General features: G+C 38.5%; 1 protein-coding gene across 1 annotated transcript; it reads left to right on the forward strand.

The window, feature by feature from the left end:
- Positions 247-1,380, forward strand: LOC109948015. The gene has a single exon (XM_020559908.1). It carries the CDS (start codon positions 247-249, stop codon positions 1,378-1,380), a length of 1,134 nt encoding a protein of 377 aa, XP_020415497.1.

Here is an 18,201-nt window from a genome sequence, read left to right on the forward strand (position 1 = left end):
AAAGACAGATGTGAAAAAAAAATTGGTGTCAGCATAAGCTACTCTACAGCTTGGAGAAGTCGAGAGTTAGCTTTCAAAACAATGAGAGGGTCTGCAGAAGAGTCGTATTCCCTTCTCCCTTCCTATTGTTATGAATTGGAGCATACAAATTCGGGAACTTTGACATACATTCAGACTGATGCAGCCGACCACTTATTATATTTTTTTATGTCAATTGGTGCATGCATACGAGGATTTAAGTCGTCAATGCGGCCCGTGATTGCTGTTGATGCTACCCATTTGAAGTGCAAGTATAAAGGTGTTTTGTTTGTTGCGACCGCATTTGACGGAAATCGCAACATATATCCTGTTGCCTTTGGGATTGGAGATTTGGAGACGGATGCAGCATGGGAGTGGTTTTTGAGAAAATTACATTGTGCAATTGGTGATTGCTCGAATCTTGTTGTCATATCTGATCGCAATGTTAGCATACAACATGGGTTGCGTAGAGTTTTTCCTGGGGCAAGCCATGGTATTTGCTTTTATCACTTGAAGGGCAATATGAAAGCCTCATTTCACTTGAAGCAATGGGATCCGATACTGGGGTATTTTGTAAGGGCAGCGAAGTCTTATGGTCTAGCGGAGTTCAATCGTCACTTCTCGATGATAAACAATGAGCGAGTGAGAACTTATCTACTATGTGCAGGCGTTCAGAAGTGGTCTCGGGCCCACTGTGATGGACGACGCTATAATGTGATGACAATGAATATTGTGGAGTCCATTAATTCATTTCTTCATTTTGCAAGGATGCTTCCGATCCTACACTTGATCGATGAAATCACAAATTTACTTCTCACTTGGTTTAGTCAACGTCGAGATTTAGCAATGAAATGTCATTCTACATTGTGCCCTGATTTGGGTGAACAGAAGTTAAGGAAGAGGTTAGACGCTGCATCAAGGATGAATGTGGTCAAAATCAATGATGTCGAGTATAATGTTCTGGATGGTGATTTGAACGGTCTGGTGCACTTGGCAAATCGTAGTTGTACATGCAGGAAGTTTGACTTGGAGCAACTCCCGTGCAAGCATGCTATTGCGGTATGTCGGCACTTGAATTTGAACCCCTACTCCTTTGCCTCTTCTTATTATACACGAGCTACATGGGCAGCTGCATATGCTGAATCTATTTATCCTGTACCACCTAAAGGCACATGGGTTATTCCCGAACATTTGAACAATGTCAAAATCCTTCCTCCTATTTGTAAGGTTATGCCAGGCCGTCGCAAAATGCAAAGAGTACCTTACAAAGGAGAGGACTCCCGGCAAAAAAAATGCTCAAGGTGTGGTGTGAAGGGCCACTACCGAAATACATGCAAACAATCTGTCCCTCTCAAGAACTGAAGTGTCTATTTGCGCATATTGTACAGTTGTTCAGTTTGTACCTCAGTTGTCATCAACTGTGAAGTTCATGAATAGGTTCGGTGATGCTGCAGGGATGGAAGTCCGTCAATTAAACGGTCATGTGAAGCATATGGAACAAAGTAACAAGTTCCTTGCAATGAGAGCCTATTATTAGTACAAATTTGTGAACTTACACTTCCACCTGTGAAAAGGAAACCAGCTGTTATTTAACAGTGTTCCACTGGCCAATGTGTCTTACACATTAGCATTTCTATTCATTTGTGATGTACCTTTTATTTATTTTAATTTAAATTGTATTCGATTTGGTGTTGTGAACTGTGATTGTAGTCACGTTGGCATCACTTGGTTTCCTTTCCTACACAACGTTTTGTCCTGTCTTTATATTCACCGTATTGGTATTGTATTGTGACTTTGTTGCGCCGTATTGGTATTGTATTGTACCTTCATTGCCCTCGTATTGGTATTGTATTGTACCTTTGTTGCACTGCTATTGGTAGTGTAATTAAAAAGGTTTGTGTCCAAAATGAAATGGCCTAGAAGGCTAACTAAAATGTAATCTCGTACGTAAAACTCCTTCAAATGCAAATGTTACGCAATTACTGGGAGCGTCATTGTACTTCATGATTTCTCATCGTTCTGATTGCCATAGACCAAACTATATATAGTTTTTGGGAAACAATCCATGCAGCTACACATGGTGAACACATCACTACTATCGTGATATGGACTTTTCAAATACTTAATTATTCACTCCATTTCTTGTTATTGCTTATTTAATTCCAATGTTCATTATAAGTACTGAAATGACTAACTACTAAACTTAAATCAGTACTGAATATTACCACCTATCCCTTCAAATTGTTACTTCATTAATTAAATGTCTATAATCCTTTTTTTTGGGGCATTTATTATTATTGCTTTCATAACTTTATTTGTCTTGTTAGTAAAAAATTTCATGTTTTTACAGTGTCCGTGGTTTGTATCCAATTGCCTTAAGGTATCGATATATGTCCCATATTTCCATGGATATTCCGTGCGTCATAACCATCGATCTGTCCGAAACCCTCCATATATACGACTGTTGCTAGAGTCACTGTTTATCATTACTCAGATGTAGAGGCTATTATATGAGGTGTATATCCATAAAGCAGCAATAAAACCATACTATAAGCACAATACGATTGCAATATGAGTCAATAATTATACAATACAAACACAATATACATGCTTAATGCTTCTAATATGAGGCCAATAAACGTTTAATAAGCACACCTCCACGTTACAGCACTTCAAATTTATACAAACTAAGTAATTTCCCACTCGACGGTGAGAATAAGAGGAAGGCGTAAACAAGGCACCACATTCATACAAAAGCCACCAAATACATACAAAATGATTCCACCAGTACTTACCCTGACCCAGCTACAGAAACCCTTCCACAAAATCACCATGTTTACAGGTCCATGAATAGATCCAATTCTTTGGTCTTCTTCCTCGCTGCATGCACAAGGCTATGATCAGCCATTCCCTGGCCACCCTTATTCAGCACCTGCCAGACACCACCAACATCTATTTTGCTCCAATTGTAGTCAGGTGACACGATGGAAGCATAATCCCAGAACATCTCGAACCCATTGTTAAAACATTCAACCAGTTCATGGTTAAATTCTTCAGATTCAGTGAATTTTTGGACAGCATCTTTCTTTGTTTCTTCCAATTGTAACGTCAACGAGGCTAACTTCGCGCTTCGACTTTGGGCTTTCATTGTTTGCTTAACTTCTCTAGCAAATGCTTTGTTCAGCTTGTTCGTCAAGTTGCCCATCACCTGACCATGAATATCGCATTTGGTTTCTCACCAATCCATTGCCGTACACAAATATTGGAGGTGATGCTTCACTTCAGCTATTTTCTTTAGCGGATCAATGTTGTCAGCCTCACTTCCGGATGACGTGGGATCGTTATTTGGAGTCCCAGGTGGAGATGGGAAAGGGACATGCCATGGCTGGTCTCCTGGGTAACTAACAACCTCGTTTGGAGGGATTACGTCTGACATCTTCAACTTCAAATGGGGATAATGCACACATGCACCCTGAAAAACAGTTAACGTTAGGTTGAATCTGGAGCATCGTTTTCGTTACCAACAATAGGGTGAGCTTTAGTACAGCTATCGTGTCTAATATATATAGAATTGAATGAGTAGGTTAGACCCTCTTATATAGAGGAAGTTGTGTGTTTTATATTGCTTTCAATGACTACATTACAAAATCAGTCCTCAGTCATTACTCCTCTCTGTCACTGACAGCATTGTAATATGCCCATTACAGTCGGACCAAATACGAATATACACACCTGTCAACGTTGGAATACTCAGCCGTACCAATATACACACCTGAACAACAGTGACTACACAAATTACACACAATCTTCATCACAATTCTATACTATATTAATATTGAAGGTGCTGCCATATGAATAATAGCTTAGTAGCAAGTTCCTCATGAACTCATTTTACCAACTGTACAGACTTGTTCATAAATGAGAAAGTATCCCCTACAAATGACGACAATAGGCAAGTCCATCTAAAAACAAATTAATACCACCAAATCAGTCATATACAGTCCCGACCAAAATGTTAAGGCGAATAAAACGTCAGGTGGGATGAATACACCTACAAATATTTGCAAATGGAAAAAAATCAGAGTTAGGAATTCACCGTTATATACAAAAATGGAACTCATATGAAGGAATTTAGAAGACAGCAAAAAGGAAATTGGAAACACAAATAGTTTCATGGTCCATTTTTGTAATTGGCCCATTCATTGTCAAATTACTGTACTAATATATTTGGGACAATTTGTAGTTTTGGTACAGGACGGAAATTGGGGAAAGATGACAAAAGGAATCAATTGCAAATTCAACAAGGGTCCCATACAACAACCACCAACCAATGGTAAATGATAGTTATATACAGCTGTTATCATGCAAAGCCCAAGTCAAACGTGTTGCCCAACAACTCCCGCCAATAACTCCCGCCTAAAATTGGACCCAACAACTGCCGCCAATAACTCCCGCCTCTTCATCACAGTCATTTACTCCTGGTCATTAATACCTCCTACTATTTAATTGTAACCCAGCTGCATCCACCCAACATTTCCATCACACTTACTGCAACCAAACCCCCCTGCCTGCGCAGCTATTTCACCTACATCACAATGAATGGCAGTTTGGGCAAACTAATGGCCACACCAACCCACAGTAAATACCCAACACCCATGGACCCCAACCCCACACCAAACCCAACCCTTGCCATTACTGAAGGAAGGGACACTAAAACACCTGCCAAAGCAGCAACAGAAGACACTGAAGACTGGGTCCATGGACTGCAGCAATGTCGAGCCAATACCATGTTCTGGAAAAATCTCCATGCAGACATAGTTAGCAAAATTAAAGAGGGCCAAGCTAGGTGGGGTGTCATAAAAAAACGCACAATTCGGGCGCGTTATCAAGCCCGAATGCATCTCCTACATATGAAGGCTGTCAGAGCTAGAATTGAAAATGCCCCTGCCGGTGCAGTTATTGCATTCAAAAAATCAGACGAAATGGCTCAGCTGAAGCAACAACAACTAGAATCCGGCTTCGAACTATTTAGGAAGTATGCACAAATTGTGGATGCAGAAGGAAAGTGGGACATCACTGTGGGAGGGGTCATGAACTTAATAGGTCGCAGTCGCTGCATTTGATGGGTATGCAACTCGAAATTCGGCCACAACCAGAGGGTTTGCCTTGTAATATTACCATGGCTACTATTGGGGACAAACCCAGTACAGTGGAATTTTTGACGTGCCCTCTTTTTGTAATATATACGTATGAGGTGCCCTTTTTATTTATTTCGTTTGTTTTCTGTAAGTTTGAGGGGGCCTCGTTCGTACATATGTATAATGTAAGCTGCAGGTGCCGTCTTTGTTAATATTGTATTATGTAAGTTTGAGGTCACCTCTTTGTAAATTTTGTCTTTAGTAAGTTTCACCTGGCTTGTTATTTTATTTTGTATGCTGCCAGGTTGAGGTGGCCTTCGTATTATATGTATGTTTCAGGTGCCTTTCTTTTGTGTTGTATGCATGAGGTTTGATAATTGCAGTTGATGTAGTTTGGCTGCATTCATTTCATATTCGATATAACGTAATTACCTTCCGCATAGTTCAGATTTGTAGACTTGTTAAATGACAATGCAAAACCAATACGTAAGACAATATAAAAACATTTATAATAGCTGTACCAATTGCAGATCATGCATAGGTTACATTGGAATGCCAATATAACACCAATATCGGGCATTATAAAACCAATACAAATCAATATCGATACAATAAATGTGCAATACGATACCAATATAGTGCCACTATTCTATCAATACGTCAATCATACACCAATATATAGACAACGAAGAATGGCATCTACTGTATATGCAAGTGTATACCATGCCGTATCTGTCATAAACCAAGGCTATGAATAACATTAGGCCCAATATATACTTACTGTAGGCAATGGTAAAACACCCCATTAAGTCCAGGTTTCATGTTTGTGCACTCACACCATGTAACTGAAACATTGTGCACATGCAAGTGTAACCCTTTGAATTTGGGATGACCCTCTTCAGCACCCTAAATATCGCACAACGTGAACAACAATTCATACCTTCCAAAACAAGAAGATGAGTAGGAGGAGCCTCCGTACCGGTGAGGGTGAGTCAGTGACGTCTCGGTTGCCCGGTCAAGAGGCGACTTCAAGATCTCGCTAGGAAATGGAAGCCGCAAGTTCAGTGTGTTCACGGCTGTGCTACTGTGGGAACGTTGTCAAAACGCATACATCGTGGACGGTTGCTCATCCTGGAAGGAGGTTTCAAGTATGTGCAAGGGTAAGTTTATTTCTGTGTAAGTTTGAGCTGACATTTGGGAATTGTCTGTATTCCAAATCTGATGCTGGCTGTCTTTGTTTGAAAACATTGATTCCGTTTCTGCAGAGGAATGGATGTACATTTTGGGAATGGGCTGACCCAGAGATGTGTGACAGATCGAAGCACATCATTCCAGGCTTGCTTAGGAAAATAAACTGCTTGGAAGAAGAACAAAACGCTGGAAAAGGGAAGATGAAAAACCCATGGTTTTGGGTCTCTGTTTTCTTGGTTGGAATGGTCATTTATTTGTTGTTTTCCAAATGTAATAGGACTCCTGGTCATCTACAGTTGGCAGGTTAAAGTTGGTTAGGTTATGGATGTAATGGAACAGGTTTGATTTATTATAAATCAGTGATGGCAGACATGGTCGTTTTCTATTTCATATTGGGTTGAAAAGGCAAACACAAAAGGTATAGCCAATAACCCCAGGCTCAGGTATTTTGGTATCAACTCTTATGCAGCCTCAATCGTCAGACCAATTATTCCACGTAAAACATGAGAAAGAACTAAATATTTGACGGTGAGGGACCTCCCAAAACTACAACTCAATGACGTCAAATTTGAGCTTCTAATTGGCCCAGCCGAGCGTTAATGAAAATGTTTGTGCTAACCAACCCCGACATTTTCGTGCGGATCGGATTTAAAAAATGCATATACAAAACAAAGTATTCAACCTAACTAAACTAAACTAAACAGTCGACAATGCACTGTCGTCTCATGTTTACAGGTCCATGACATAGCCACCCAATATATACTTTCAACTGTCACGAAAATGAACACCCTAATATATTGCCAAATGAGAGTCGAATATTTCGCTATAGTGGTGATAAAATAATGAAAAAAGGCTACAATGTGGGTGGCCCCAAAAAATTGCATTTCGCTGCAACTTGTGCCAAATGATGGATTTACAATCTCTGTTAAGCACAGAATGTCAACAATTAGTTGTAACAAAGGAAAGTGAATACAGCCCTTCTACCATGGAAGACAAGTACAGTTGAATTCCGTTACATAAATGAACACCCTGCAACAAACTACAAAATCACCCCACTTTATCGCGTGGTGAGCAAAATGTCAAAAATTGTGCCATGTTACGCAAAAACTCATATTCAGTTTCAAAATTCACAATACGACAAAACAGCCTACAACTTCTTTCACATATGTGTACAGAATCTGAGATGTCAATATGGGTATGAAGCTCGAAGGACCACCTGCAGAAGGAGGACATATGTGCCACTTCAGCATTCATATAAAGGGAAAATGAGATGTCATAAGACATGTTCAATTTGAAGAAGTAATTGTTTGAACCTTTCATAAAGAACATGAAACAAGTTTTGGATTAGACACAATCGGAGTTTAGAACATATGACATACGTAAATCAGATGCCAGTTGCGAAACATTGACATTACCATCTATAGTGTTCAAATCCCCAATACCCTAAACTTTGATGCACAAAAGTAGCCATTTTTATTCATCACAGTTGGACAAGTTCCGAACATAATGTAAGTTATCTTAAATGAACACTGACGTCACAGGTGAGTACGTACGACGTAACTACAATGAAGTAAATAACAACGCAATTCCAAAGGCAATAGTTAACAATAAAGCAGCAATGAGGTCAGATTAGGACTTTTACCTCATACATAGGCCTCCCCGCTGAAAGCCTCGATTGCAAGCTTCAATCGGTAGTAGCCAAACTTCGATGGGTCAATGGTATGTAAAGGAATGCCAGCACTAAGGTACTCAATATATTTGATTGTCATAATGCCACATGAAGTACTGTCCACCCGAGCAGTAGACAAGTTAGAAGTGCACATATTGATAACATCCGATTATAGTGCTTTAAAAGAACACAGCTTACCCATCACTTTGTTGAGGAACATCGGAAATTCTGCAAATTGTGAATGGGTTAAAGTTTGACATGTCAGTCCCCTTTCTCTTCACCGCTTCAACCTCCAATTTCTCATAAAACCTCATTTCATGCAGCACCTTTGCAAGCGTATGGGTAATAGGCTCCATGAATTGGACAAGCATACTGTTGGAGGTAAAATCAGAATGCGAGTCATAGACAGTGACAGTATGTCGCACAAAGTCGACTTCTACTGCCACCCAATGGGACTGTCGAACATTATACGGGAGATAGACCTTGCGCACTTTCGTCCATGCTTGCGCATACCCATGGTGCCATGACCCATTGACAAAGTGGTGTACATTTTTGAGGTAGTTAGGTGGAGGGTCAACGGTCGTTGAAGCATATTGTTTCCTCGTGACTCGTTTGCCACTTGGCATTGCAAACGGCTGTAAAAATTGCTGCAACCAAGTGTGAAAGACACGTTACATAAACCCGAACCAAAGCACCAAAAGGAGAGATCTACATGACTCCTACCAATGCAAGAACTGCAGTGACACATAATATGGATACAATCATACCTGCAGACAAAACTCGGCAGTTGTCCACTCCCTTCCAAATAGTTGAGGATGAGAGAGTTGTCTTTTGCGTATTAGAAACATAGCCATGTCAAGGTGCTGCTATTTCAGAACACAACAACGGTGTCAAGATGACAACAAATGACACATAGTCAATGTCATCAAATAAGAGATTGATCGAAATAAAGCCGGGTTCAAATTGTTACCCTCGAGCTCATCCATGCAGTTTCATCTATCAGTTTGTAAAAAAAATCTGCCCCAACTTCAAATGGTTCGAGCTCCAACTCCGCACTACAAAAACAACACTTGCAAAGGTAAATTGAAATATAATAGACAAGTGGAACACCTTGTATAATATGACAATGACACACACATGTATAGTATAGCTGCGTATAAATTGTTTGCATACATCAAAAAACAAGTATATTGGTTTTGCCAAGATACAAATCCTAACCTGATATCAGTTTTCCAAGCCCTGCAAACTTGTATGATAGCCTTCACATCGTCCATGGCCACGAGTTTTGTCGGATCAAAACGGGGCTGAGGTGTCTGTGCATGCAAATCAGTAACCTTCCTCTTTTTCCTGGAGGGGTCGGTGAATGGACTCAACAATGGTGTCGCAGCCCGCTTAAGTTTGCACCCTTTGCCTTCAGCATCTGGTTTCCGAACCGTGGCAGTAGCCTCGTTGTCCCCTTCATCACCAACCAGACTTATGTTACATTTCATGGGAGGCCTGACCTTGCATCCCACCCCCTCAATTTCTGTCTTCTTCCAATCCTCTAACAAATGTAACATTGTTTTACAAATAACTCTATACCCATTCCCATCTTCCGGAGTAGGAAGGAGGGCATCTTCAACACTAGGAAGCTTCACATCTTCAGAGGTAGGAACCTTGTAAGGTTGTTGGTCCACTTGCCTCTCACGAACTGAAGTTTCAATTTCAGTGTCTATGACTTCCATGGCTGGGAAGGGTTCCACTCCATCAGCAGGGACTTCCGCTTCCCTTGCAGCCCCTTCTATATGCATGGCTGGAAAGCCTTCCACTCCATCACCACAGACTGCTGCTTCCATTTCACCCCGTTCTGTATGCATGCCTGGGAAGGCTTCTACTCCATCAGCTGGAACTTGAGTGTCCATTTTAGGTGCTGCTGTAGTCGGACTAGTAGGTTCATTGAAGGGTGACACTTCATTCTGCCCTCCTTCATTCATCTGAGCAGTACAGACTTCCTCATGCCCTTCTCCACCATAATTTTTTTTTAACTCCTCCATCTCCAACTTAAAATAATGTTCGACTGAAGCAATTTTTAGGGTCAAATCCCGAATAGCGTTTTTATTTCTGTCACACTCGTTCTCATGCTTGAAACAGTTCTTCTGTACAATAGCTTCCAAGTCACGAACTCTGTTCCTAAGCCCCCGATTTGAACTATGTAGCTTTTCCAACTTATCCTTAGTGCTTCGTAATTGATGCTTCAAACTGCGAACGTCATTAACAGACCTTTTGCCCTGCATACAGTTATACTGCAACAGTTAGAAAGCTTACAAAAAACCAGGAAACTATTTCCACTTCATTCCTATCGTATTCGTAATATTTTCACAACATTGGAAAGAGGTCATGCTCACCTTAGAAGAGGAGGGAAGGGTAGCTGTTTCCTCAACATCCGCGTCTTTTTCTTCACTAGAAGTGCCAGTTTTTTCTTCGGCCTCATCCCCAAATAATTCAACAATTTCTTCTTCGTTGTCATCATCACCCCAACTCCAGTAAGGTTGTTGCTTCTCAATATCTGTTGGCCGGAGAAGTTGCACATCAACCTCCAATTGAAACACATAAAAAAAAAAATCAGTGAACTTTGTACTTTTTTCTAATCATAACGTGACTAATACAAACAGATCTAACCTCAAAGTTTTCAAAAACCTGACTCATAACCTCCCGAAAACGGGCCACCGTGTTGCTCCTCCAATGTAATATTCGAGGGATGTGACTATTGTCTTCATGGACCGTGAAATGTAATGCTTCCAATGCTGGGAACACTTCAAAAGCCCAAATCTGTTCACAACAATGAAACATCAATATCTGTAAATGTATTTACATAAAATAGTTAATTGCTAGATATGTGTTCACCTGAAGAGCGAAGCCAAACCCCCTTATGATGTACTCTCTTGGTCTACCACTTCGCATTCTTGTCTGCGCTCTCTTTCCACTTTGTTTGGGCATTTTTCTTTTTTGGGGCACTTTCACTCGTTGGTATTCAGCACAAACTGCCCTCAACAGTGAAGCATTTGTCATTGCATATGACACTGCGCCCCATGGATACTTGTCAAACTCCTCTAGGTCTTCAGCCAACTTCAAATAGCGCATGTCAATAAGCACATGCTTTTCACTACCCAATAGAACAAAAATGGCAAAATAGACCATTCCAAGCTTTAACGCATCCTCATCATCTGTGCACTCGATGAAGACGGTGTGTAGGTCCGAAAGGGTGGCAGGTTTATTGCTGCTGAAGTATTTTCGCTTCAACGAGCAATTTTCATTTGTCGCCTTCGGAATGAAAGGGAGCTGTCCGAACCTTAGCCCCGTGATGAGGCAAAATTGTTGGGCTGTGAATTGTATCAACTTGTTACCCACAATGAATTTTATCCCGTTCACCTGTGTAACTGTCTTAGGATCAGCCTTCCTCATCAACAGGCCGTGGACAATTTGTGAATTCCACTTGAGGTCCTCTATCAGTAATAGATGACCAAAACAACTTCCCTCGAACCTCTGTAACTGCTGCGTATTGAACTTCGCCTTTATTGTTGTAATGGCGGTCCTTGTGTGTGAAAGGGCAAATGGCTTTCCTTCGTACTTCTCATCCTCAGGAATCATAAGCTTTGCTTTACAAGCCATTCTCAAGTTCCCTGCACAACAACATCATACATATGGATCATTGGTTACCCATATTTCATACGTACATTACTCAAACTAATACTTTCAACCCATTTTGATATATGTATATACATATGACAAAACCATAAATGTTTGTAAGCCTCTTTTCTACTCTCCAACTCTCTCCACACTCTCCTCTTATCTACATTCCCTTCTACCAAATGTACATCCCATTCCATCCAAAAACCAAATACCACCAAGTCTGAAAACAATTTCATCAACCACGGATCCACTTCATACAGGGTTTGGGCGAAATGGCTACAATAATTACTCCAAATGCATCAATGCCTACTACAATCTACTCATGACCATAGTTATATACATGTCTAGTCATATGCAATACAGTACCACACATGGAACATCAGTATTCACAGTTATGGACTGTGTGCAAACTAGACACGTCAAAATGTTACTGCAACTGCAACTGCTAAACCTAGATGGATGAACATGCAATTTCTAAACAGATACTGAAGCCCCATAAAATACCATTTTCAGACATATATCACAAGCTGCAAGCAAGGAATAACAACACAATTTAGCAGGTTTTATACCACAGTGAAGAGAAAATTTCCACGCCAACTAACTTTAGTATTTCAAAATCACATAATTAACCATTAACACTGGAAGGGTGCAAAATATGCTACTACGTGCTGAAACACCAATGATACCAACAATTTTACTTCTGCATTATTACTCAACAGCTAATTCAAGGCCTACTGAGGTAATGGTGTGTTATAATGGAATAGCCATTGCCACCAGAATATTTTCCCACACTAAATATGACTCATAAAATGGAAGTCCAAGCATCACAAACGAACCAATCCTAGATGACAAATAGCAATTTGAGGCACTTCATCGTCCATAGAGCAAACTCAATACACCAATACAAGTTTGATCCCAGCATGATCTAATTCACAGTTAAATTACATTATTATTGCAATCTCTCTAATTACTAAACTTCACAAATTCAGTCACAAGTTAGTGAAATTTTCCTTCTCAAATGATAACCATACAAAAACACAAACTAGTCAATAACAAATACAAAACCCACCTTAGAATCACTCCTTCTCTGCACAGAACCCAATTCGAAATCCCAGCAACACCTACAGCAAATCGCGACTTTTGTCTGTCACAGGATTGAGAAGGAGGAGGACGTTGTGAACAAAGTCATAACCGAAACCAAAATTTAGGGTTTTTTTAGGCCTAGAAGGAGCAGAGGAGAAGAGACCGACGTCGATTCAAGACTCGAAACTAGAGGGAACTGAGACACCGTCAAGAACCCCCTCACCAAACCCTAACATTGCCTGCAGAGAGAGAACGACAGAGTGCTGCTTAGGTTTTCGTGACAGCGGGAGAAATAGAGTGGTGGTGGTCGATGGACACAGAAACTGCCGAGAGAGGAAGAGAACCATGACAGAGAGCTCCCCAATACATGTGCTTTTATATGGAGGGCAGTTTGGTCATTTCACGTTCACAAGTGATTATATCAGAACACAATTTGTAACCTGATCATTTCAGAACACCACTTGTGAAAACTGATTATATCAGCATATTTCCCTAAATATTTTGGTTAAGTGTTTTTATCTCTGATGTCAAATAAATGACGGTTTTTTTCATGGACTGACGTTTTAATTTATACAAAACGATTGTAGTTTTGGGCCGATGTATTAAATAATTTTCTGCCTCTGTTTTTTAAATAAACCATCGTCTTAACCTCTTTACCACGGTGGTTAATATTTTTATTAATTTATTAATTTAATCAGTTTTACTATCTGTTCACTCACTGACATTCTCTCTCTCTCTCTCTCTCTCTCTCACACACACACACACACTTTTAGGATGATTTGAAAAACAAGTCTCCGAGGGCACTCTGACTGTCTCTGGGAGCAATGTTTTGACCTTGGCTTTGGGAACCCCTGAGCATGGTGGGAGAGTTAGAGGTGTTGGAGCTGGGGTTTCCCCAACTCAGTTCTTCAATATGCCGAGACAGCAGAGAGTAAAATTTGCTGACAAATTGAAGGAAAGTGTTATGGAGGTAGTGAGAGAGGAAACTAAAAAGTGGAGGCCAGGGCAAAGGAAAGTGTTATGGAGGTGGTTAGAGCAGAGAGGGAAATTTTATTAAAACAATTCTGTCAACTAATTCCCAACTTTGATCAACTTGCTCGGTAAAACTCCAACTACACCAATTACTCCAATTCCTCCAATTCCTCAAGAGCAAAGCCCAAAAAATCCAATGTTTGACAAAGCAAGCTGCTCTAATGTGAGAGCCCTTGTTTTGGAGGAAGACAATCCCACGAATGATGCTGATGTTGATGCTGCTAAAAACTGTCAAGATGAAATGGTAAAATCTCTGACATTTGATTTTTTCTAATTTATACATTTTAAATAGACGTTGGGTTTTATTTTACAAACCGTCGTCTATTTTAACCCAGATGACCTTTCTATTGTGTAGCGACATTATAACATTTACACCACGACTGTTATGTATTTACCGTCGTCTATAACATTTACCCCGTCAGTATGTTCTAGAAACCATCATTGATATTATATACCACGTCGGTTTTGTTGATTTGTTGGAGTTGTTTATTTCATTTCATGTACAAACTCACTTTTATTTCTTTATTTATTTCTTGTTACAGGATCTCTCAAAGCTTGACATGCCAATTCCTCTGTTAGCCCTATGCCAATATGTCGAGACCAAGTTGAAGCCTGCTAACGAGACCCTTAGAATTCACATGCCAGAGGAAGTGTTTGGCACTGAGCATGATACCTGGCTCTTGAGTGGAGACATTTTATAGTTTGATTCCATGGTTGAGATTGGATCCACAGTGATTGCATCATACATGAGGTAATTCTAGAATTCCAATTTTGTTTTTTTTTTGTTTTTTTTTACATTTCCTTTCTTTTAAATTAAAATCTCATTTAATTGAATTTCATAAATTTAATTAGGTACCTATTTGACTAAAAAATGGCAAATACGGTAAACCTTGTTGGCCTTGTGGACCCTGGACAAGTCAGCTCTCAATCTGGAACATTATCTCACCGTTCAAAACATCTCTTAGACTGCCTGAAAAACGCAGATGGGGATCAATTTTATTTGGTGCCTTATAATCCAGGGTTAGTCCCCTTCTATACTTGGTCCCTTGTAATTTTTTTTTTTTGGGTAGTATATTTAATATATATGGATCATTTTGTGTAGGGGTCATTGGGTGTTAATAATTGTGAGACCAGCTAAGGAGACTGTCTATTACATGGATTCATTGCCAAACCTCTCTGTTGACGAGGACATGAGAATATAGTGAATTTATAAGTTTATTTATGATAATCTAAGTTCATTGCCAAACCGCTCTTTTTCAAATACCGATGCTGTGGTGAAAACACAACGACAGTATATTATAATCGACGTTTGAAATCATTTATAACGTCAGTATTTTCTTGAAACCATCGTCTTAATTGAAATACCACATTGTTTGTGTTTTTCATTTTAGGACGTCTTAATTTTTTCTGTTCAACTTTCATTTAAAAACAACTTTGGTTATATGTCCGTTTTCGTCTTCACCAATGTTAGAATGATACACAAAGACGTTTTTTATTTTTCGACGTTTGAAATAAAATACGACGTCATTTGTTTTACAAACCCGTTGTCTTCACTTATTTACCACGACGGTTAATATTTTTTATGCTGATTTTTAGTTTTGTCATTAACACTTTGTTTTCTTGAAACAGTTCAATCAAAATGTATAACTCTCACACAGGCAAACAATCATCACGTAAATCACTAGTACGGAAAAATCTACAAGGCACTCCTAGACAACCAATAAATGTAGAGTGTGGCTATTACATGATGGTTCCATGAGAGATATAATTCGTGATCCAGGCCTAGCATTTGAGAAGAAGGTAAAATTTAAGATATAATTTCTTTATTTTAATACCCCGACGTTTTCTTTCAAAACCATCGTTTTAATATTTATAACATGTTGGTTTGTGTTCTTTATTTGCAGTTTGACAAGAAAAAGGAACCAGTTGAGTATACTCAAGAACATATTGACGGCAAAGGACCCGTTAGTATAGTGGTTTGGAGTATTTAGTCCCTCAGGCAAGGTCCTGGGTTTGAGTCCTATCATCCATGTTGTATGTGTGAGTTTAATATGCTATCGCCCCTTTCAATAGGAAAGGTCCTCAAAAAAGAAAAAAAAAAGAAAAGGACATATTGACGAAGTCAGGCTGGACAAGCAATTACAGAACAATAAGTGATATAATTTATTTTAAAAATATTTAGGTTTATTTTAATTTTTTGATAATGTATATAAACATTTTTTTGGTAATTAATTGAACATTCATAAAAAAAATCAAATGAAATATATTTTTGTTTCTAGTTTTTTGTTTTTTTGTATAAGATTTTTATGTCGTTAAATGAAATAAAATGAAAATAACTCAAAAAAATTTAAATTAATTCTCAAAAATCGACGTCTCATTCTTATTTACACGTCTCATATCAATAAACAACCGCCGTCTTATTATAGCGGGAAAGAAAACATCGATGACATTTTTTAAAAACATCATGTAAGGTTGCTATACACGACGGTTAATATATAAAACTGAAATCTAAGAAAAAATTTGTAGAGATATACTACGGCCGTTAGTACAACAGACAGGACGTGTTAAAGACATACAACGTCCATTACAGGTTAAAATGTGACGTTGTATATCTAAACAACGTCGTCATCAACATAATAATCAACAGTGTAAATTCTACCCATGTCGGTTATTCAGAAAAAGAGGATGTTGTAACTTCCTAACCACGTCGGTGAGTACATTGCGACGTCTAATGTTTTCTAGGGCGACGTCATGTGTTATTTAACGTTGTTGTAAACGAATGCAATGTCGGTTATGTATATTTGTCATTTAATTTTTGTATGACTTTTATATTTTATTCCTAATATGAGGCAATAATTTCAAAACAAATTCCATAAAATAAATTGACAACTACCATGCACTCATTGAAAGATTTTATCTCCCCTAAATCTTTAAAAATTTTAATTTTAAAAATATTTTTAATTATATTTAATTACTAATATTCATAATATATTTTAAAAAATTTTGAAAAATAAATCGACAAATTCTATGCACTCATTGAGACAATATCTCCCCTCTACATGCCTGAAAATTTAAATTTAAGATTTCAAAATTAGAAGTGATAAGAAAAGTCAAAAAAATTTAGAGACAAAGCACAATAGTCATTATACTTTCCATAACATAACCCTAAGGCTTATGTGATCCATTGGTGGTCATAAAATTTAAAATGATTTAATATGAATTTAGCCTAGTAATATAAAAGGCATTGTTGTAAGGAGTCCATAGCAACTTTCGGTTCATTTTTCTCATACTAGTGTATTTTTTTTTTAATTATTGTAAAATTTAGGGTTTATGGTTTAGGATTTAGGTTTTATTGAAACGACGCAAGTTTTCTCTTGCTCTTTTTGGTCAATTATGCGCTTTTGAATCCTAGGAAACGCACACCAAATCCAATTATTTAATATTTTAGACATCGGTTTTTGTATGGGTGATGTCAAAACGCTTTACAACAGCGATGGTGTACCATAACCGTCATTGTAAATCTAAAATTAAACGACGACTGGGTTGTATTTACCGTCGTTTTAATAAACGCGGTCCTGTGAAATTTTTGACCGGGATCTAAAATTTTCAGAATTTCCCATTAACCCTAAAGTATTTCCTTCTTTCTCTTCAACATAAATTTGTCTTAAAGTTTTCTTTGTCTTAAAGTTTTCGCTCTCTCTTAAAGCATTGGGCATATTCTCTGAGCTTTCTCAAGCATTTGATATTATCTCTCAGCTCTCTCTCAATATCCATGTAAGTATATTCTCTCAGCTCTCTCTCAAAGCATTGGGCATATTCTCTGAGCTCTCTCAAGCATTTGATATTATTTCTCAGCTCTCTTTCAATATCCATGTAAGTATATTCTCTCAGCTCTCTCTCAATATTCTCTTATTAGTTTGTATATTCTCTCAGCTGTCTCTCAATATTCTTTTAGTTTGTATGTATGATTTGGACATGGCACGGAGAACATTGGGAATGGTCTTTTCACTTTATTATATGTATGATTTTATAGTGTGTGAGATGGATAAGTCATGGATGCATGCGATGAGTTAGGTGTGGAAAGATTTTTGAATTTTGCTGTAGAAAATCTTGGAAATACAACTCATATTCGTTGTCCATGTGTTAAATGTGGGAATATTCGACTGTTTAGAGTTTGAGTTATAAGGGACCACTTATACTTTAATGGAATTGACCAAAGCTATAAGATTTGGACATGGCACGGAGAACCTTGGGAATGGACTACTAATGCTAGTAGAAATGTGGAAGAAGATAAGCAAAGTAGGTTCAGTTTTGTTTCTGAAGAAGTAGGGATGGATGATAATGATTTAGGCGATATTGGATTTGATCCTTATGAGTTTGCCCATGTGATTGGGGATGGAG

The sequence above is a fragment of the Prunus persica genome, chromosome G3 (genome assembly GCF_000346465.2).
Source record: "Prunus persica cultivar Lovell chromosome G3, Prunus_persica_NCBIv2, whole genome shotgun sequence".
In the NCBI taxonomy this organism is placed as follows: domain Eukaryota; kingdom Viridiplantae; phylum Streptophyta; class Magnoliopsida; order Rosales; family Rosaceae; genus Prunus; species Prunus persica.